At 52.6% G+C, this 20,506-nt stretch overlaps 11 protein-coding genes across 11 annotated transcripts; 4 read left to right on the forward strand and 7 right to left on the reverse strand.

The window, feature by feature from the left end:
* Window positions 1-390: 390 nt before the first annotated feature.
* Window positions 391-1,389, forward strand: AYO20_05969 (hypothetical protein; the record flags this gene model as incomplete). Its single annotated transcript, XM_022644260.1, has 1 exon — window positions 391-1,389. The coding sequence occupies one exon, from the start codon at window positions 391-393 to the stop codon at window positions 1,387-1,389; it is 999 nt and encodes a 332-aa protein (XP_022499786.1).
* A 135-nt stretch (window positions 1,390-1,524) lies between these two features.
* AYO20_05970 (hypothetical protein) lies at window positions 1,525-3,778 on the reverse strand (the record flags this gene model as incomplete). Its single annotated transcript, XM_022644261.1, has 4 exons — window positions 1,525-1,617; window positions 1,720-2,904; window positions 3,007-3,360; window positions 3,605-3,778. The coding sequence occupies 4 exons, from the start codon at window positions 3,776-3,778 to the stop codon at window positions 1,525-1,527; spliced, it is 1,806 nt and encodes a 601-aa protein (XP_022499787.1).
* A 259-nt stretch (window positions 3,779-4,037) lies between these two features.
* On the reverse strand, window positions 4,038-5,037 carry AYO20_05971 (hypothetical protein; the record flags this gene model as incomplete). The annotated part of the gene is made up of 3 exons (XM_022644262.1): window positions 4,038-4,801; window positions 4,855-4,899; window positions 4,962-5,037. 3 exons carry the CDS (start codon window positions 5,035-5,037, stop codon window positions 4,038-4,040), a joined length of 885 nt encoding a protein of 294 aa, XP_022499788.1.
* A 673-nt stretch (window positions 5,038-5,710) lies between these two features.
* AYO20_05972 (hypothetical protein) lies at window positions 5,711-6,547 on the reverse strand (the record flags this gene model as incomplete). The annotated part of the gene is made up of 1 exon (XM_022644263.1): window positions 5,711-6,547. The coding sequence occupies one exon, from the start codon at window positions 6,545-6,547 to the stop codon at window positions 5,711-5,713; it is 837 nt and encodes a 278-aa protein (XP_022499789.1).
* Window positions 6,548-7,450: 903 nt separating this feature from the next.
* On the reverse strand, window positions 7,451-8,533 carry AYO20_05973 (hypothetical protein; the record flags this gene model as incomplete). Its single annotated transcript, XM_022644264.1, has 1 exon — window positions 7,451-8,533. The coding sequence occupies one exon, from the start codon at window positions 8,531-8,533 to the stop codon at window positions 7,451-7,453; it is 1,083 nt and encodes a 360-aa protein (XP_022499790.1).
* A 1,496-nt stretch (window positions 8,534-10,029) lies between these two features.
* On the forward strand, window positions 10,030-10,971 carry AYO20_05974 (hypothetical protein; the record flags this gene model as incomplete). The annotated part of the gene is made up of 1 exon (XM_022644265.1): window positions 10,030-10,971. The coding sequence occupies one exon, from the start codon at window positions 10,030-10,032 to the stop codon at window positions 10,969-10,971; it is 942 nt and encodes a 313-aa protein (XP_022499791.1).
* Window positions 10,972-12,470: 1,499 nt separating this feature from the next.
* On the reverse strand, window positions 12,471-13,172 carry AYO20_05975 (hypothetical protein; the record flags this gene model as incomplete). The annotated part of the gene is made up of 3 exons (XM_022644266.1): window positions 12,471-12,923; window positions 12,987-13,070; window positions 13,137-13,172. The coding sequence occupies 3 exons, from the start codon at window positions 13,170-13,172 to the stop codon at window positions 12,471-12,473; spliced, it is 573 nt and encodes a 190-aa protein (XP_022499792.1).
* Window positions 13,173-14,149: 977 nt separating this feature from the next.
* Window positions 14,150-15,031, forward strand: AYO20_05976 (hypothetical protein; the record flags this gene model as incomplete). Its single annotated transcript, XM_022644267.1, has 5 exons — window positions 14,150-14,474; window positions 14,531-14,548; window positions 14,599-14,709; window positions 14,762-14,880; window positions 14,930-15,031. 5 exons carry the CDS (start codon window positions 14,150-14,152, stop codon window positions 15,029-15,031), a joined length of 675 nt encoding a protein of 224 aa, XP_022499793.1.
* Window positions 15,032-15,672: 641 nt separating this feature from the next.
* Window positions 15,673-17,529, reverse strand: AYO20_05977 (hypothetical protein; the record flags this gene model as incomplete). The annotated part of the gene is made up of 1 exon (XM_022644268.1): window positions 15,673-17,529. The coding sequence occupies one exon, from the start codon at window positions 17,527-17,529 to the stop codon at window positions 15,673-15,675; it is 1,857 nt and encodes a 618-aa protein (XP_022499794.1).
* A 1,241-nt stretch (window positions 17,530-18,770) lies between these two features.
* On the forward strand, window positions 18,771-19,532 carry AYO20_05978 (hypothetical protein; the record flags this gene model as incomplete). The annotated part of the gene is made up of 3 exons (XM_022644269.1): window positions 18,771-18,803; window positions 18,874-18,998; window positions 19,061-19,532. 3 exons carry the CDS (start codon window positions 18,771-18,773, stop codon window positions 19,530-19,532), a joined length of 630 nt encoding a protein of 209 aa, XP_022499795.1.
* Window positions 19,533-19,649: 117 nt separating this feature from the next.
* On the reverse strand, window positions 19,650-20,016 carry AYO20_05979 (hypothetical protein; the record flags this gene model as incomplete). Its single annotated transcript, XM_022644270.1, has 2 exons — window positions 19,650-19,904; window positions 19,969-20,016. 2 exons carry the CDS (start codon window positions 20,014-20,016, stop codon window positions 19,650-19,652), a joined length of 303 nt encoding a protein of 100 aa, XP_022499796.1.
* Between the last annotated feature and the right edge of the window lie 490 nt (window positions 20,017-20,506).

Genomic DNA, 20,506 nt, shown 5'->3' on the forward strand with positions numbered 1-20,506 from the left:
GTCCCTAACGCACGCCTCAGTTGTCCCTCTTCTTTGTATGTCTATGCCTGTTCCTGTCCCCTCAGGCGCTATTGAGATCCCAGCAAACGGGGCGGGGCTCGCACCAGGCTGACAAATTTCATTAACGAGGGCGGGCTGCGTGCCTCCACATGCTATGGATAAAGAGGCTGCTTTGTAGAGAGTATATCTTCGAGAGAGGTTCCTGCCAGAGGTGACTTCACAAAAAGGACACGCACACGAGTTTAGAGAGCAAGAAGGTCAGAGAAAGAAGACCAAGAAAGAAACCGGTTCAAGTCAACCAACCTCAGAGAAATTGTTTATCTTGCCTGGCCACCCTTTTCCCCCCTTCCCAACATCACCACTCACAACGGCGACTACACACAATAAACAATGCCCATCCCCCCAGACGACCCGCGCATCCGCCTCGTCAAGCTCGCCTTCGTGACATACTACCACCGCGACGTGCACGAGGCATCCAAGTTCCTGGTCGACTTTGGGTTCGAGATTGCCGAGCAGCGCGGCGGCGACGACGACGAGGCCATCTTCTTCACGGGCTATGGGCCCGATCCGTACTGCTACGTGGCGCGGCGCGCTGAGGACGGCGTGCCCCGGTTCGGCGGCGCCGCGTACGTGGTCGAGTCGGCGGGAGAGCTCGAGCGGGCGAGCAGACAGATTCCCGGCGCGTCGATGGTGCGCGACCTAGACGCACCGGGGGGAGGGCGCATCGTCACACTGACAGACCCGGTCGGACACCTCGTGCACCTGGTGCACGGGATCCGCGAGAAGGCAGGCAGCGGCGAGGCGTCGCCAGCGAAGAACCTGCAGAAACGGGTAGTCAACTACACGGACGAGAAGCGACGAGTGGGAAAATTCCAGCGGTTCCAAGCCGGGCCTGCGCCCGTGCACAAATGCGGCCACTACGGCGTGAGCTACCCTCCTGGCCGGTACGGGGACATGGTGGCGTGGTACACGGGCCAGCTCTCGCTGGCGTTCAGCGACAAGGTGACGATCGAGGGGGCCGAGGCCGTCTCGTTCTTCCACATCGACCGCGGCCTCGAGTACACGGACCACCACTCGTTCTACATCAAGCCGACACGCGATAACGAACCCCCAGGCGTCGCCCACAGCGCCTTCGAGGTGCACGACTACGACGTCCAGCAGCTCGCGCACAACTACCTCGAGTCCCGGGGCTACCGGCTTTCGTGGGGCGTCGGCAGGCACGTCCTGGGCAGCCAGATCTTTGACTACTGGTACGACGAGTCGGGCTTTGAGCTGGAGCACTACGCCGACGGGGACCTAGTCAACTGCGAGTCCGAGGTGACGGTGCAGGAGAACGGGCCGCATACCATGTATATCTGGGGACCGCCTCGGCCGGCCGCACGGGTATGAGGCGAGGATACTCTCTCCATTCGAAGCAAGTCTCTATATATGATTATTGTCATGTGTTCTATCGATCTTGCTTTTTGGGCGCGCCATCATTTTTTTTCGCGGATGTAGCTCTTTTCTCTTCTGTATGGGCCATAGCTAAGCAGTCTCGATATAGACATCCAAACCCTTCTGATGCACAAAGAAAGTATTCCAGATCGTCAGCTTCTTGTCGGGATCCGTGAGCCGGAACTGAAATAAAAAATAGCATTCTCTTGGTCAGCACTTCTCTCCAACACAAGTGATCTGGAAGGACAAGATTGGAGAAGGGACGAATACTAGAGTTGAACCAACCTTGAAGCGCTTCAAAAGGAGCGGCACCAACTTGTACACTTCGAGCAGACTGATGTTTTTCCCGATACACGTCCTCTTGCCGCTCCCAAAGGCCATAAAACACCTCTCCATCTCGCCCCTTTCCTCCTCGTCGGCCTCGAGCCACCGCTCCGGTCGGTATGAATCGACAGAGTACCGTCGGCCGTAGACGCGCTTGTCCCTGTGGATGACGGCGGGATTGCAGCCGACGATGGTGCCTTCAGGGAAGAAGTGGCCGCAGAGAGTGACTCCTCCTTTGGGAACGATGCGTTCCAGAACGAAACCGACGGGCGTGTGAAGACGTAGGGCCTCTTTGATGACCGCGCCCAGATAAGGGAGGTGGCTTGTCTCGCGCCACTGCGGAAGAGGTGACAAGTTGGCCGAGTCCAGTTCTGCCATCAGCCTGGCCATGGCGGAGGGGTTGAGGAGCAGAAAATCTGTCAGGGGAACTGGTGTCAGCTTCCACAACATCATATGCTTGATGCGACGGGGAGAATACTCACGAAAGATGGCGCGCAAGGCGATGGCAGTCGTGTCTGATCCTGCGTTGATGTTGCTCAGTGACCAGCCCAGCAGCTGCGACTGGGGGATCGAGCCATGATACTTGTCAAAGGCCGAGATGAACTTGGCCGTGAAGTCGGTGCGGTCCTTGAACTCAAGCGGCGTCTTCTCGCCGTCTGAAAGAAGTCGTGTCCTGTCCGCCTCCTCGATCCGCGGCTTCAAAAACTGCAAGACAAACTTGGAGATTCCCGTCTTGTCCTTTGCGAAAACTCCTCCCCAGACTCGATTCTTGGCCAGCAGATAGTCCAGCCAGGGCATCTGCCCAACCAATGCCACATACGTTCCAGCCTTGTTCAATGCCTTGATGATGCCGCCCACGTCACGGCCCTGCTCGAGGAAGCCGAACCGGTTGCTGAAAGTCATTTCGCCAATGACATCGAACGCGTACCACTGGAGCCATTCGCCGAAATCGCACACCATGCCCTTGTCCGCGTACAGCCGTGCGAGCTGCTCGACCAGCGTCCGCAACGTGCTGTCCACAAACGGCTCGTAATCCAGCAAGCTCGTCATGGCGTACGCGTGCGCGATCGGTCGCTTTGCGATCTTGTGCTGGTCCTCGTCGAGGATCATGAAGAGCGAGGTGACCGGTTTGCCGTTGACAAGCGGCTGCGCCACTCTGTAATAGTCGGACTGCTCGCGGCTCTTTCTGTCATCCCTTTGACCCCCAGAAAACCTCATGTCTCGATTCTATGGGACGGACAGCCTCACCTTCTGAAAGAGCCTCGATATACCGTAGATCTGTCTGATCTCCCTGGGATCGGCCACACTGACGCATTTCGGCCCTATGCGAACCAAGTCGCCATAGTTGTCGTGCAGGGCCTGCGAAGTCAGTTCGAACCTGCCATTGTACACGGCCACGAAGCGCCACAAATCGGTGAAAGACGCCGCAAAGGGTCCCGGGATAGATCTTAACCCTGGCCTGTATCTCTGACATAGGACGAACACGACAGCAGAGCAGAGCACTACCACCCCGGCCACTGATGGGCCGATCCAAGAGATAGCCATGTCTACACGGGGCAAAAGAATCACGACTTCAGGATCAGCTTTGTCAACAGTCCTGCGCTGTTATATTGGGGTAAGTGGATCATCTCGCAGCATGGCCGGTAATAGACCAGGCGACCTGTGCGTGCCCCCTACATCACTCTGTGGAGTTGAAGTATTGCCTTCAAAGGTCGGCAACATCCCATCTCCACACGTCCTCGGCTGGTCCATGGAAGGTGTGGGGGAGCATTCGACGTACAGGTACAGGTACAGTAGGTGGTATACGAGCGCCAATGAGCAGTCAACGGCACTTGCCATCCCGCACAAATGCCGGGATCTTCACTGAAGGTCGGGCAATGAGGATGCTGCTGATGCTGCTGATGCTGCTGATGCTGCTGATGCTGCTGATGCTGCTGATGCTGCTGATGCTGCTGATGCTGCTGCTGCTGCTGATGCTGCTGAGAGAACGGGAAGCTACTCTCAACTCCAACCTAACCATGTTGTTGATACACAGGTTGCCCGTAAGAGGGAGAAGTTTAGTCCCTGCTTCGTTGACCGACTAGCTCGATATAGAACAACCCGCCCATCCTGGCACTGAGCACCAAATTGACTTTCTACTCGGCGGGTTATTCCATAGTAGACAAAATGGCGCCTCTAACCGGAAAGCAAGTTGCTGTATGCGACAATCGGCAACAGCAAGCAGCCCATAGCGTATCTAAACAGCCACCACGCTAATATTCTCTTTCGCAACTGTTCCCTCAACCACCTCCGACTTCATTCATAACACCTCCATCCAGCTTCAACACCTCTCCATTCACATATCCGCATTTCGTCAGAAAGATGACCCCCATGGCCATCTCCTCGTCGCTGCCCGCCCGTCCCGCAGGTACCTCATGGCCTTTGTCCTTGACCTTTTCGGCCGGCATGTGGGCCTTGTTTCGCTCGTCGGACTCTTTCATTGTCATTTCCGACGGGAAGTAACCCGGGGCGATGCTGTTCACTCGGACACCGGTCTTCGCGAATTCCTTTGACATCATCCTAGATAGGTGCGCCGTGGCTGCCTTCGCCGCGTTGTATGAAAAATGTGCTTGGGAATGACGCATCAGACCGGACATGCTAGAGATGACGATGACGCTTGCATCGAGATGGCGCGGTGCACGTTGGAGCAGAGGCAAAAACGACACCACTGAGAAGAACACACTGATAACGTTGGTGTTATAGGTTGCTTTCCACTCCTCAATCTGTTCTTGCCACAGGTTGTCTTTCATCTGCTTGGCATCACTCGTGTCGGGGTATCCCTTGGGGCCAGAAACACCTGCAGCAGCAATGACCAGGGACAGGTATTTCTCTTTGGATTCCAGCTCAGCAGTCAACTTCTCTAGAGAATCCTTGGACGTCACATCGCAAGGTCCAATAGGTATTATCTGTCCGTTCAGGGATGTGTTGGATGACTCTGGATTGTGCGAGCGGGCAGCATTGTCGAGTACTTCCTTTCTTCGTCCGGTGATATACACTTTGGCTCCTATGCCAAAAGATGTCAGGCATGGTGTATAATCGTCGAATGTGGCAACCTACCGTTTGCTGACAATGCCTGGGCAGCCATGAGTCCGATGCCAGTTCCTGGTCAAGGGCGGTTATTTCTCTGTTTGGAAACATCCAAGTTTGGATCATGATTTGCTTACCTCCACCTGTGATAAGACAGACATGGCCTTCCAGCGAGAAGAGGTTGGAGATGTGTAATTGTTCAGTCGACGCCATCACGAGGTCCACGAAGGCTTTGAGTAGAGGTCTGAGTCGAGAAGTGGGAAAACGCGCAGAGCAATGGCTGGAAGAGGTAGTGAAGCAATTTCCAATATCTTGACTGGTTAGACGAAGCTCTTGCAATTACTTGCAGCAAGAAAGGAAGAAGATCACAAGAAAGATCACAATCACCTCTGCGTCTTCTGGACTGATGCATTTCCATGACGGATTGTGACGTCACTTGACCCCTGCCAAGTCACAGCCCACTGGTGCCATCGGAGACTCGCCCCTGTCGCTCGTTCACTTGTTCAGCCTTGCGCAACGAGGCTGAGCCAAAGGGCACTATGGTATTGTGTTTGTGTAATCAGAAGTTCTGCTGGTAGCGTTGAGATGGTTGTTGACAGCTAACACAGCAAGCAGGGCATGGATCAAGGCCCACCTTGCTTCATCTCTCTTGACCCGCACCTTAACATGTTCCAAGCGTTTCTTGACCCACTTGATAACCAATACCCCTGGCCCTGGCCTGGTCGCAAGCAGCTGGCTCCCAGGACAAATTGCGCATAGGATCTCATGGAAAACCTGACGGTCAGTGCATTTCTAGATTCTCACACATGAGGCATGCTCTCAAGCTGCCTTCGAGGATGGATTTTTGATAGTGTTGGTGGAAGAATGGCACCTTGCACTCATGCGCTCAAAGTCTACTTTTCCTCTTCCTGTTCTCTGCCTGGAACTCATTCATCATCCTGCGTCCCTCTGCCTCAAACCCCTCCGCCTCGAAGGGTACGCCAAACTCCCAGACCCCGGCCTCGATGGCTTCTTTCAGGGGAACCTTTTCCCACATTGTAAACAGCTTCTTCTGGATGCGCAGAGCCTGTGGCCCATTCATCAACAATCTGTCCACCCAGTCCTCCACGGCCTTGTCCAACTCGTCGGCCTGGACGACCTTGTTGATTAGACCCCAAGATTCCGCTTCCGGGGCTGAGATGGTATCACCCAGGAATAGAAGCCTCCGGGCCCTCGCGGCGCCGATTTGGAGCGGCAGCATCGCCGCTTCGATGGTGCTGGGCACGCCTCGTTGCACTTCAGGCATCCCGAAGCGGGCGGCCGACGTGGCGATGCGCAAGTCTGCGGACGCCAGCACTACGAGGCCGCCCCCGAGGGCATGCCCGTTGACACGAGCGATGACCGGGACAGGTAAATCCCGTAGCGCTTTACAGGCCAGGTGGAGCTTGTTGATAAATGTCCGTCCGGCCGCAGCGTTGAGAAAGTCCTTCATCTCCGAGATGTCGGCGCCACCGATAAATGCTTGCTGACCGACAGAACATGGTCCCCCGGTCACAATTACGCAGCGCAGGTCGGACCGTTGCGCAAGCGGAGGAACGGAAGATAGAAAAGCATCGAGGACGGTCGTATTCAAGCTATTGAGCCTTCTCGGGTTGGAGACAGTCACTGTTGCGACCGTGCCGTTCGGACGTTGAGAGAACGAGATTGTAACCGGGGGAGCATCACCCTCAGTTTGACCTGGCATTTTATGCTGTAGCTACTGATTGACTCGGCCTGGGAGAATAGGTGGCGAGACAGACTCAGGTCGATCCAGAATCCTCCAAAATCCACACATACATGTCTGCTTGTAAAGTAGATGAAGGTTGTGGACATATACCGGACAAGATGTGGCACGTGCCGGCGGAGCTCAAGTTACGTCCTCGGCACTGAAGAAATACAAGTCGGAGAACTAGAAAAAATTGGAGGTCTGGCTGTTACTAGTTTGTCCAAGGGTACATCTTGTCCTAGTATTATTGACGGACGCATGTTTCATACGTCCAAATGACAGGACACACTGTATTGTGTTGACTTGATATTCTGCCTACGTGCAGTCTGCCTCGAAAACGGCTGTTCACCAAAAAGTCCTGCCAACCTCCAAAACATTCTGATATCGAGTATTTGGCGGCCAGGCTAGCGATGCACATGCAATACTATCCGAACTGTACTCTTGGATCTCAGTCCCTGTTGCTCCTTTGTTTCACGTTAATCCTCAAGCATCTTGCTGGAGCTGGGCGGTTTTCGTGGCAGTAAATCTGCATCCTTCGTGGCTTGGAATCTGTGGAAATCTGGCGATCATCCAAGGTTTGTTGAAGTCGCCTACCAACCCTGAAGTAGGGCTTGGTGAGTATGGCGAGACTCTAGAGGCTCTGACTGGCGCAGATCCAACTACAGGGGTTGATGACCTGAGCCACTAGATGTATGTTGCCTCCTGCGATGGTGCCAACCAAAGTGAGATTGAGCAGCACTCGAGCCACACTAAATTGGTTGTTCGGGGGCCGCCCAGACGGCCATTCCATCTTCGCAGCTTTGGCACGTCAAATAATGGATTGGTCATGGAACAGCGTACCCCTTGCAGGAATTTGATTGTGCGCAATACCAAAATGGCTGATCACGCGGCCAAAGCGAGGGCAGCCATCGCCCGGACTCCAGCCTCTGTCTTGTGACCTCCAATAAAGCCACTTGCATGAACAAAGACTGCGCCATTTTCAACGTCGTCGCCGAGCAGAGCATCGAGCTCTTCGTCTCTCACGCCACGCCATGGTTCTGGTAGGCTCTTTCGGTTTTCAAAGCTTGAGAAATCTTTACTCACAGCCTGGATCCTCCACTTGGAGCCAGGCTCCTCTTTCTCAGGGTATATCACGTAGAGAATCTTTTGGTCTTCAGGAACCTTGTTTTCATCTTCGATATTGTACAGGTGTTCTTTCCACGGTACACCGGCGCGTGGCAGGACCATGAGTTGACCAGAAGGGTGTTCTTTGCTGCGAGATTGAAAGGCTTCTTTGACAATTGCACGTGCAGGCAGCCACGCAGTAGCTGCGCCGTGGAGTTTGCGCAAGAAAGCGGTACCCATGAGCGTCGAAGCCTGAGTAAATCTGTAGTCCTCTTCGGCTTGGGGTTGATCTTCGGTGGAACGTGAGGGCGCACCAAGGGTCAAGGGATCTTCATGGTTCAGGTCATTGACCAAGCTTGCCAGGGTCACCCCACTGTCCTTGAACTTTTGCTCAATGCCAGCTTGTTCGAGTTGTGAACCATCATACTTGGAGATACCATTGTCATTCGCATCGACCGCCTCGATGAAGTCATCGTACAGTTTTCGGTAAAGCAGGTCCACGTCAGGGTGGTCGATAGGAAGTTTGGTGTGTTGAGCAATGATGGCTTTGCCAAAATGCATATAGACTAGACCGGCAGAGGAGAGTTTTGTCTTGTGATCGGGAAAAGCCGTGCTGAAGGATCGTTGATGATGGTCATAGCGATTCTTGGAAGCGTCATATTCACCGCCAACATCGACGACTGTGTGGCAGGTCTCTAGAAGCGCAGGATCGCGAGTGCGGACGAGAGCAGCAGACGCATACTCGGGAAGGAGACGAAGCATGTAGACTGCCAGGGCTTCGTCCGCATGAAAGTGGCCATTGTGAGTGCCAATAATAAGGGGATCGGGCTTGATCCGCTTCGTCGCTGTTTCGGCAACCATTTTGACCGCCCTCCGAAGCATACAAAATTCAGGATTGAGTAGTGGGAGGGGTCAAGATCAATTTTCTCGAGGCTCTCAAAGACTCGAGCAACATTTTTGGGTTTGTCGCAGTCAAAAATCTGGGGAACTGTTGACACGGATTATCGTTCCACCGATGCACGTGCGACATTAATCCGAACAGGCTGCGATGGCGCCTGTTTCCCTGCAACGCGACAATCTGGCCTCTTCCGTTCCCTACTATTCTGCTACCACAGTTACTGCATCAGAGAATATACTCCTGCTCTTGTAGGTTTGTTACGGAGAGCCCTTATAGAAAGGCCCCTTCGACCATCACATGCAAGTCCGAGGCGGGGATCAGCCGAGCCTGACCCTAAACTGCGTTGGGCTTTACCGCCCAGGCCAGCAGCCCGGAATCCAGATCGCAGTGGGGTTCAATTAGTTAATAGAATATACCAACTGCGAGGACGGGCACCAATCTGAATCTTGCGGTGAGGACCTGCTCGAAAGAAACCCTAGGCCCTAGCAATAAAATCCCAAAACTGCAGAGCTTCCTCGTCTCTTCAAGGCAAAAAGCAGGGAAGAGAACGCACTGATTCAAAGACCAACCAGATCCTGTTGCCAGGCGTCCTCCCTTGTCCTGGTTCTCGAAGTGGGCTCGCTCAACTCTTCTCATCGAATCTTGCTTGTTTGTGGTGCGTCCTTGCCTGGCTTGCTTCCTTGAAATCAAAGCCGCGTTGGTGCACGCGACATCCTCTTTCCACCTCGACTGCTCTTCCTCTCCCTCTCTTCTCTTCATATCAAATCTCTCAAACCAACCCGCGCTCCCTGGCCACCACCAAGAACAAAACAAAATCTGGTCTCTGTTGCGATCGGAATGACATGTGAAAGCCTGGACCTCGACTCAACCACGAATCCTTCAAGTCCTGTCTAGCAGAACGAGCAAGCCTTCCAAATCGCCAGAGCAGGCCGATCGATTTACCCTCAACAGACGCAAAGCACATGCCGCGGAAAGCGATATCCTGTTGACTGCGCCTCGACTTCTCACTGTGAACCGCCGAACCCCTCCTCACCTCTCATACCCACCGGCCGACCGAATGTTCTTCCGCGCCCTTGCCGCCCTCCTCTTCCTCACGCTCATTATCGTACTGATTCCGCTCACCTTCGACGTTGGTGGGCGCGATGCTGGTCTCGCTTTCTCCCTCTCTATCGCATCCTTCTACTTCTCTCTATCCTTACTGCGAATATCGACGCCGGATGAGCCAGGTTTCAGGAGGACCGTTGTAAACATCCTGCGAGGGGTACAGTTGCTTGTCCTGCCAATCTTGTGCATATGGGCCCTCGGGAGGTTCTCAGTCGATGCAGACAATAGCTCGGGTTGGGTAGAGAGAACATTCCGTACAAGCAAGGATTTTCTTAAACCTGGCCCATCACTTTGGCTGTCCATTGTTGGAAGAGAAGGTCTGTTGGAGAATGTCACACTCGGTGCTTGGGATATCATGTTGCGATGGTCGTCACCCATTTTCCAACTCCTCGAAGGCTTTTGCAGTCTCCTGGTCATACAAGCCATCGGACAACTATCTCGCTGGCTGGTCAACAGAAGTGAATGGAGCGATGCCTGGCTGCTTGCCCTGCTTGCTGCCTCGGCAGGAGTTGTGTCGAGTTCAGTCTACTTCCTCTGGCGAGTTCTGCAATTTCCGGATATTTCAAACCTCGATTCCACCCTGATTGGCATTGCCATTGCGTCGGCTATCTTCCTTTGCGCTTATGGAGTGGTTTCTGGTCGCGGCACAGCCACTGAATCATCTCTGCTTTTCGCATACATTGTCCTGTGCATATATCAGATCTTCACAGACTACAAGCCCAATGTCCCTCATCCAGAAGCTGGCATGGCAAGTTCGGCACCAGACTTCCCACCATTCCCACCGATCATCATGTCTTCTTACACGGCTCTCATGGCCGCACTGTCATCGCTTCCAGGGGCTCTGGTCAATGCGCTGGACTTTGTTGCCGCAGCTTTCAAAGCGGTTACGCCATCGGTGCTAATCTCTCTGGGGTATCGACTCTTCGTCTTTTATTCTTCCACACGCATCATTCCAGCAATCAATGAAAGCGGTGCCAGCGGTCTAAGTGTAGAGCCTTCTCTAGAAGACTCCAATGCGGCGAACCAATTCCTTGCCTTCCTCTCTTGGTTTTCACCCAGCATTCTCATCGCAGTCTACACCAGCCTTCTCATGCAGCACTTTGCCACAAGTATGGGCGGCTACGCACCAGGTCTTACAGAAACAATCGGTGCTTGGTGGAGTGGCAACGGTCAACCAGTGATGAATGGCAATTTATGGAAGTGGGTCAACTTGGTAGGGACTATGTCCCTTTATGCTATCGAGTTGTGGTTAGGCAAAGAAGACGACATGAACGGTGATCACTGGAAGGTTGACTGAGCGCGAGAGAGGGCAGACTTCGATCGATGACGCACGATCCGATACGAGGCTATGGGCACAGCTGTGACAGTAATATCCCAAGGCGAATCTTGTCAGGTGCGGCTTCTACAAGATATTCAGGACGCAGGGTTTCAGCTGTGACGAGTGGTGAACCAGATCACCTACAAATCTCACATTGATATATCGATGGCATGCTACGAATAGCAAATTTGCTGGCCACGTTATCGGGCTCTTTGGGAAAGGACAAGCTAGGAACGGATAAATTTCTTCCTGCAGCACGACGACAACTACACCCCTGGACGAGAAATCAAGATTGCGAGGATTTCCCATCGGGGAGCCGTTGAGGTTGCGGATTACACTATGAGCACGGGTATTCTTGAGGCGGCATGGTTTTCATGCAAGTGGAAGAGGTGTAAGACCACAACGATGGCGGGAACATTCAAGGACGAAACAGAACCTGGGGGAACAAATACCGTATCAAGGAAATGGAAACACGGGAAAGTCCCGCCTTAAGTAAAAGGGAGAATAGCCACCATCCTAGGCCGAGCAAGATGCCACGATGCTCTGATGCTCTGATATTGGAATCGGGGGCAGAGGTGGAATGGGAATGGGGCGATTGGATGAAAGACGGGTTGACGGATTGAGAATAGTTACAGCGATTCATTCCCCTGCATAATCTACCATATGAACCATATCGACCAAGGTCATGAAATGAAACCTGTCTCGCTCCAACTAGCGGTCAGTCACATCGGTCGAGGATCGAGGATCGAGATGAATAGACGGAGAAGGAGACACAGAGTGAGAGAGGTTCAAGTTGCGTGACATTTTGACTGCAGCTCCATAAAAAGCAATCAATACACAAGTTGTTGTGGCTAGAGACTCGCATCCCCCCATCCGTACATTGAGGGTGTTACCTATGTAGATGATGGTTTTTCTTTTTTTGGGTAACCCCTCTTGATTGTCTGACTTTTTTGGGGGCAATTGCCTTTTCTTTTTGGTTCAGCGCATTTTCTTTCCAGCCTCCCCAAGTTCCGTAGCTGATGAAAAAGACGACGACGACGATAGCGTACATGGACTTGAACAGTGTTGATTAGTCCCCAAGGAGGTCCGCAGTGGCAAGTAAGCGTTACACAAACACAAAGAGGGAAAAAGATCCCGGTCAAGTCAGGTTCTGTAGAGACTGTTGAGGACTTCATCTCGCCGTTGCGCTTCGCTTCGGTGGCAGCCAAAGTTTCGTACTCGGTGCATCAAAGGGACGATGGAGGTGTAATCTGATCCTGGCTGGTTGGAAGGTCGATCAGCGGAGTGAGTGACGCAAAGGCTTCTAGTCCACCCATGTATCGTATTGTTGTTGGTGCCATTCCCACCTCTCGCTTTCCACAAATCTTTCTCGCTGTATCGCGCCGGTGTTCACCTTCGAGTCAGCACAGAATACAATCTGTGCTTGATCACATGCATCATAACATTTCCATTCCTGAGATACGATGCGGCGATGCACATCATCTCCGGATTGGAATTCCAGCCTTCTGCACGGGTGGACTGACACTGCCCTCCAGAATGTTGTCCTTCCCCTGTTGTTGATTGCCGTCACGTTCATCCATGCTTGCACTTCGAGCAAGGAAACTACTCTCCTTCACCGGGCTCCTGCTCGTCGCACCCGGCAAACCACCGCCGGGAATCCCATTAATACTGCCCCGGTGGATTCCACCTGGTCCTCCACCGCCAACAGGGGGAAGTTGTGCAGAATGGCCCAGACTATCCGGGGAAGTCGCAAGGGCGCCAGGATTTCCGGGGGCAATGGAATCGGAACGTGAAATAGTATGATTGAGGGGAGACATGTGTGGGATCTCCTCGGCCTTCGGGTGCTCTGTACCAATTGTGGTGACACCTGTGTCTGAGGCCTTGCCCGCCTTGGAAAGCGCGTAGTCACCAGAGTCGAAGTATTTGCGTTCCTGCAGATGTGCTCAATCAGAACATTGTTCTATCGTTTGGACATCGGACAGAGAATGGGTTACCTTCAACTTGTTCTGCAGGAGGTCCTTCTTGTTTGGAAGTTTGCCATACAGTCGGAACAGACGTTGCTCATCTGCTGACAGTTTCTAGTGGAGACACATAGTCAGTTTCGGCAGTCTCAAAAGATCTGGATTGAGTCCGGTGTGCCCTACGCTAATGTCAATCTTGTTTTTCTGGTGTGGATTCATGATTGCAAGTCCTCGGGCGGGTGTTGGTCCTTATATTATTCCCGACTGAGAAGGATATTGAGGATGGGTACTTGTATCTGGTGGAAAGGGAGCAAGCCCTGCCGAGGCAAGTGCCAACAGGAAGGTCCGATCGCTCAGACTGTTGATGTGTTTGTCGAAAAGAATTGATGGGTGATTGAATTTGAGATCAGGTATTCGAGGAAGGGAGGACGAAACAAGGTCTCAGGGAGAGATAACGTCGGTGGTAGCAGTCTCGTGAGGTTTTGTGATTGACTAAGAGGTATGCTGCCGGAGGGGTCCAAGATCACGCTCCAAGTACCTTCGTCGTTGTTTCAGCGAAGAATGCCAGGCAATATTATGGTCGAGCTGACGGCTGATGCTTCCGTGGACTCGTATGAGCAAACAAGTAGGTAGGGGAAGGGGTGCAGATAAAGTGTCGCAGGTTTGCCAATGGAGGAGACTGCGGTTGGGTTTGGGTTGGTGAGAAGAGAAGAAGGTAACTAGCAGGTTCTTTGAGGGTGTGAAGGTGGGGTTCGGTGGGAAAGTCGCCGTGGACGTAGATAGAGAAGGGTGGATTCGTCTGGGGAAAGGCGGAAATAGTTTGACCAACTCGATACGGGTCGGTGGGTTGGGTCTTGATTTGGCAGTAGTTGTGCTGACGGGGATGGAAGTGTGAGAGGGAGGATAGTGAGCACTGGCAGGGTGCGCATATGGCTGTTCGTAGGGATGATGAAATACCACCGCCAATCAGGTTGGCTTGGCGGTTTTGGGCTGAATCTGGACTAGCGGGTTAGCCATTGTGCCAAGAGCTCGCGTACTAAGATTTCCCCGAAGTAGCCCCACTTCTCCCCGAACCGCGATATCAGCACGTGACTGAAAACCCCCGTCACATGGATTTTTCATGTCCACAACTAGGTTTCAAGATATAATACCCACTGACCAACCCTGGAACTTATATGACTGAAGCAGCCTAAGCCATGTCAAAAAGCCAATACACCTTTGTTGTTGAGCATCTCGACCCAGAACTCGGACCCTGGTCCGCCCTGGAATACAAGGCCATCGCGAAAGAATCACGACAAGCTGGATGCCATTTCATCCTGTCTTCCCTACCCGAGTCCTTACTCAAGTCAGAGGATCTGAAGGATCTGATAGTGTTGGGTGCAGGGGCTGAGTTCGAAAGCATTGAGACCTCTTTGTCCCACAAAAAGGACAAGATTTGCCTGCTTGATCCGGCGGCTAGGCAGGAACTGGATCCTACCGATGCTGCAGTTTTCGAAGTCTTTTTGTTTGGTGGTATATTAGGTGCGTCGACTTGTCCGAGACGCTGGTGGCCCTTTGTCACTAATCACTAATTTTAGGAGATGATCCCCCGCGAGGTAACTAGCCGCCTGTTACCCTTCTGTGGACAGATATCTAATCATCATAGACCGCACCAGCGAGTTGCGAAAAAAGGGCTTTTCGGGCCGTCGCTTAGGTCCTGTACAGATGACTACAGATACAGCCGTCAGGGTCACTCGCACGGTTATCCTTGGCCAAAGTAGGGAGAGAGTACACTCGCACAGGGATTTCGTGTTGACATTGTACGACAGCGCCTCTGGATAAGATCCCCTATGTTGACTTTCCGGAGCTAAAGGTGGATGAACACGAGTCCACAGAGATGCCTTTCCGATATGTCGCCGACAATACTGGCAAGCCGATCATGCCCGAAGTAAGCATTGAGACTACAGTTATCGGGGTTGTGGCTAATGATTTTGCAGGGGATGATAGAGCTCATCAAGGCCGATGCGGACAAAGCCTTCGACAATCTCGAGTTTGCGGACGAAGTGACTGGCCTCGACCAGCTGGAAGTCAGACCTTGAGATCGTGTGCCGGCATTTCACATCGACCAGGGCCTTAAAGTGTTCTTGTTCGTGTTCTCGACGGAGGTTCAACCCCTCGGCAATCCTTTAATGAGCGAGTAACCGAACCATTGACGGCCCTGACGGACGAAGAGCTTTTAGACAGCAGCTGCCCATGCTTCCAGATATCCATGATCGGCTTGCTGCTCCAGTCAACACCATACACACACGAGGGGAACCCATGCAGGGGTGTGATTCCGACGGTCGCCCACAAACTCGATAACGAGCAACCTCCTCTTCAGTATGGTCTTCCTTTGAACTCTTGAAGAATTAACAAGCGCCCACCAGCACCAGAGGATCAAGCGGCCGAATAGGGTGGAGCCGAGGCGTTCTCCGTGGAGGAGCTGAGGAACACGGATCAACACGCCAACTTTTTGCGTGATCCAACTCAGAACACAATTTGCCTCCCACGTAACGCACAAAACTTGGACTTCTGACTCTTGTGCATTATAGACGCAAGTCTCCGGTAGTCTGTCATTTCGACCAAGATTTTTGGGTGCCACTGTCCCGCTCGACGGGATTATCTTGCCACGTCTGATGCGTGAATGCCACAATCGCATGGTGATTCCGTACAACGAAGACTGCCAACATCGACGATGGTCTCAACAGCCTAACTCGAATATCTTGCCCAGCACGGGGTCCTGAAGCGAAGATATATGGACATAGCGTTCGCTGAAGAGCATAGCTACGTCTTCATATTGTCTGTAGCCAAGCCTTCGAGCCAGATTTCCGAATCTAACAGAAAACCATTGAATATCCACCTGCTCCGAAGTATAGAGGATCCAAGCGTTGGACTTCTTTCGAAGGACATGGGTCACAGATAGCTGCTCCACATAGGCCCCTATCCCGTAGACCCACAACAGGTCCAACGCACTCGGATGGGACTCGTCGATCTTGTCACTCTCAAATTCAAGCTTGAGCACGCATCTGAGGAGCATAATATGCCAAACCTGTATCGTGGAGACCCAAGATTGCGCCAGGAGTAAGGCTTCTAGACCGAAAGCCATGACCAGATGCAGTGCTAGACAAAGACACATGCCAACAGACGCATGATGAACAGCCGTCGGTGTTGAAATAGCCTGGCAGGGGTCGACAGCATTCGTCTGTTCTGTTAGATTACACCAGTAGTCCATGATCCGAGCTCTGACGGCTTGTCGCCGAAGATAAGACCAGCGGAACAGCCCGTTAAGTTGGCCCGGGTCGTCAACAGCCATTGTCTTTTTAAGATTTTCGACCTCCACCAGTTCACGCAGAGCCTTGAAGATGCCGGGAAAGTCATTCGCGCTCGGAGAAGCTGAGCACCATGTATTGGGATCCGTGTCCAACTGGCTTGATCTTTTTGGACCAGCCACCAAGTCGGCCGTGCGCTGAGGAACCGTATCCTCCCACGGCCATGCAGGGTCCCAGGTCGAAGAATCAAGAAAGCTGCGCGTACCCGTAGCCGCAGCCACCCTAACAGCAAGATAGACAATGATCTCTTTCATGATCCAAGAAAGCCCTCCGACCCCTCCCACTGACATTATCATCTGCTTCAGCCCATTTAGGTGTAAAAAGAGTGCGTCGAGGCGGGACCGGTACATCGCCGCGGAGCACAACAACAGGACGGTCTGCACTGCGACCTCAAGATTGTCGTCTGCATGTGAATCCGACACTACAAGTGGCTGCAATGCATGAATTGACCGGGTTTCATGCTCAAGCGCATAATCGTGATATAATGCTTTTTTGTGAGGTTGCAGACGCGCAATGGCCGACCAGCAGTACGCAAGGAGGGCATGCATTACCGCTTCGTGGCTCATGTACGATTTGTAGACTCTGTTTTGCGCAGGCACTAGAAATCTAGCGGCATTGGGAGTCGCCACTTCATCTGCCCATATCGTCTTCAGAGATACTGGTTGAATTGTTGTTATCACACTATGCCTCAAAGCGGATAGGGGAATAGGCGTCGCAGAAAATGGGTCGCTGTTGCCTCCCTGAAGAAGTACTGACAACGAGCTAACCTTCCTGGCGGACAAAATCCCACTGGCTCTGGTCAATCGCGTACGATGTTGTGGCCGGAGACGCCTCTTGGTGGCCTTTGCGTAGAGAAGTCCTTGATCATCATCTTGATCATGTATGTCTTCTGCCTGGTTGGCTTCCGATGGTATCTTTCTCCGCGATCCAGGGGGTTCCTGCCTGATCACTTGGAGTTCTTTAATAACACGCAAGCCTGGATTGATCTTATTTGCCCGCTCGTAACTTGACGACGACGAATTCCGTCCACGTGGGCTTTGCGAGGCACTCTCGGGAGATTCAAGCAATGATGATGCCTGCTCCACTCGTTTCTCGATAGAATATTGCTGTGCTCGAACCGCAATGATTGTCTTCTGTTCGTAGTCGGGCGTTGACCTGAAATTCGTGGGAGTTTTCGTACCGAACCAAAGAATTTCCGGAGCAAAACCCGAACGTTTGTTCGACTGCATTCTGTATCAGGTCTCGTTGATTTGCTTACATCTCAACTGCTGGGGTCTCAACGCCATCCAGGGGCTTCAGGAGCGCGACAAGACGACCGGCTTTGACTCAGGGCTGAGGAGCTGTGAACTCTAGGCTGGCAAATCTGAATCCGGGATGAGACGCAGAAGTGAGTTCAAGGAGTATTGTGCACACAAACGCCCTGAAATGAGTGTTGACCTAGTCTATAAGTCTGGTTTGCGCTGCCGTCCTTGTTCATGCTGCTATTGGCGAGGTAAGTGTCTGAAGGGGCTCGGTTCCCTTCCTGAGTGGCATAACTTTGTTAGCAATAAGATCCAGAGTAGTTAGTCAACTTGCAGGCAATTTATCTCGCTCGTAGAACTATTGTCAAGACATGCATCAGTTGAGCCCAAGGCTTGCGGGATCCGCAAATGGCTGTAAACTTGAGAGTCAGATCCACATCAAGGACGTATCATATGCTGCTGTACAGAGTACAAATCTAGCAGCCACTCGTGATAGTTGCCTAGCGGAATGGGCAGAGCAGCCGGAAAATCCTACATCTCCGCTAGTGCACTGTATCTAGTGGGGGACTTTCGGAGGTAATGGTTGAAGTTGAGCCATGCTGGGTACAAAGCTGGCTCCCCTGCTCTGCACATAAGACGGATAGTCACTGATCACGGGCAGACCAGAGACTGGGGTGCTTAATGCCGGTTGCCGATACATAACAGGGACGGAGATTGGCGGTGTTATGGTTGCAGGAGTAGCAAATGGTCTCCAACATCTTATACCTGCGGTTTCGGCAACCTGTGTGCCGGGACACGCAGTCAGTCGAGGCTTAATCGGTCGTGGACTTGACCAAGACAGGTGGAGTAGCTCGCAGAAGGTGTCTTTCGGTGGTTGTTGTGTGAGCCGTGGTGAGAGAGCGGAAGAGTAGCAGCAGCAATCATGGCGTTGTGCTATAAGACGGGGTTTCCTCCGCCGTATTATTCAGCGTCTTGGCATACGTCTACGCACAGAGCATTATTTCTACAATTGCGGGGGCCTCCCCGTGCCTGCGTCGCACCCAGAGTTCGGTGCCGCGAACTTTTTTTTTGCCTGGGAGCCTCCCACTGCCTTGTTGGGTTGGACGGGTTTTGAAGAAACGATGTGACTCCCACCTCAACCTGCAACAGACTTGTCACATATCCTCCAAACCAGGCAGACTTTTTCCAGTCGAACAGCTCCTCATTCTATTCGTAGCTCAACCGCCAAAATGGTGGAAAAGGTCTACGTGACGTACAATGAGGTTTGTTCCAACCTTCCACCAGTCAACGGCATGCGGCCGATGTCTGCGGCCAGTATCTTGTCGTATATAGACTCACGCAAGCGATCAGATCCACAAACTATGCCAGACGTCGGCCGAGAAGATTCTCAATGACTTCCAGCCTAATCTCATGATCGCCATTGGAGGCGGCGGTTATGTGCCAGCGAGAATCCTAAGGTCGGTCAAACTTGAGTGTTCCAATAGAGATCTGAACAACGACTAACAATCGGGACAATCAGATCATTCCTCAAGCGGCCCGGTGCTCCTAATATCCCCATCCAAGCCATCGGCCTCTCGCTCTATGAACAACTTTCTGGGACAGACCCCGTCGAAGCGCCCGGTACAAAAGTTACGCGGACACAATGGCTTGATCTATCCTCGCTCGAGATGAAGAACCTGATTGGCAAAAACGTCCTGATCGTTGACGAGGTGGATGATACGCGCACCACACTCGAATATGCGGTGAAGGAGCTGGAAAAGGACGTGGAATTGGCCAGACAACAACAAGGAAGAACCGAGAAGACAAAATTCTCCATATTTGTCCTGCATAACAAGGACAAGGAGAAGAAGGGACACCTGCCAGAAGACATGCTCAAAGAAAATCGGTATCTGGCGGCGGTGACTGTGCCCGATGTGTGGATCTGTTATCCCTGGGAGGCGACTGACATTGACGAGCACGACCAACTCGCCCGAAACCACGGCGTCAACTGAGTCGAGCTATTGGCATGTTTTTTTTTGGGTTTCTGTTACAAGTAGAGGCTAGGGTGGTATTCGCAAGAGCTGCAATAGAGGGGATCCTATCGCGCACATGGCGATGGTGTCACATCTTCAATCCCAACGAATCTTCCTTGCGTCCAAGTTTTTCCTCGCCTCGTCCAGTTGTCCCATAAGCTCGGTGTAGGCTTCCTTTGTGTCGTTGAATCGGAGAACGCCCAGACCCAGCCGTCCCAGCAGATATGCGCCCAGAGTAATGAGGGCCCAGCAGGGGAGCACCGGAATGATTTCCACTTGAATTTTGGTTGGCAGGATAGAAGGCACGGGCGAATCCTCAGTCAGGAGAGGAAGAGCAAGTAAAAGGTAGGTCTGTTTTGAGAATTAAAAAGTGCTCAGGGGTCAAGAGGTGGAAGGTCAATGCAGAGGCACATACTGAGGAGATCAACAGGGCAAATGAAATTGTTTGCGCAGCGCGTCCCATGGTCGGAAGAAGAGCGGTTTTGCGAAGGAGGTTTGTCTGGTGTTGTTCTGCGGGGGATGCTGAGTAGCTCTGACTTGTATTTCCACGCGTATAACTTTCTAGAGCGGATGAATCGTTGTATGTCGTCGATAGCGGCGATCGAAAAGGACAGTCAGGACAAGTGTACGGGAGCGCGTCCTTGTCGCAATAGCCTGCCGTGCCCTGCCCGTAATACCTTGGCAGCCATACCCACCTTGACACTTACCCCCTACCACGCCGCTCTTAAACCTCCTTGCTCCACCCTTGCCTGAGATCTCCAGTCCGAACCATGAAATGCCAAATTTGGTAGATTTGGCGCCCATGTGGACCCCAGAAGTAGGTCAAGATTTAACCCATCCTCGCCATCAACAAGGCACTCTTCTGAAATATGTCGGCATAGTGATGCCACGTCTTAAAGAGGTAGACTCAATGAAGCCAAACACTAGCCTAGAGAAGCAGCGGCTGTTGCAAC

Source organism: Fonsecaea nubica (genome assembly GCF_001646965.1).
Source record: "Fonsecaea nubica strain CBS 269.64 chromosome Unknown Scaff36, whole genome shotgun sequence".
NCBI lineage: Eukaryota > Fungi > Ascomycota > Eurotiomycetes > Chaetothyriales > Herpotrichiellaceae > Fonsecaea > Fonsecaea nubica.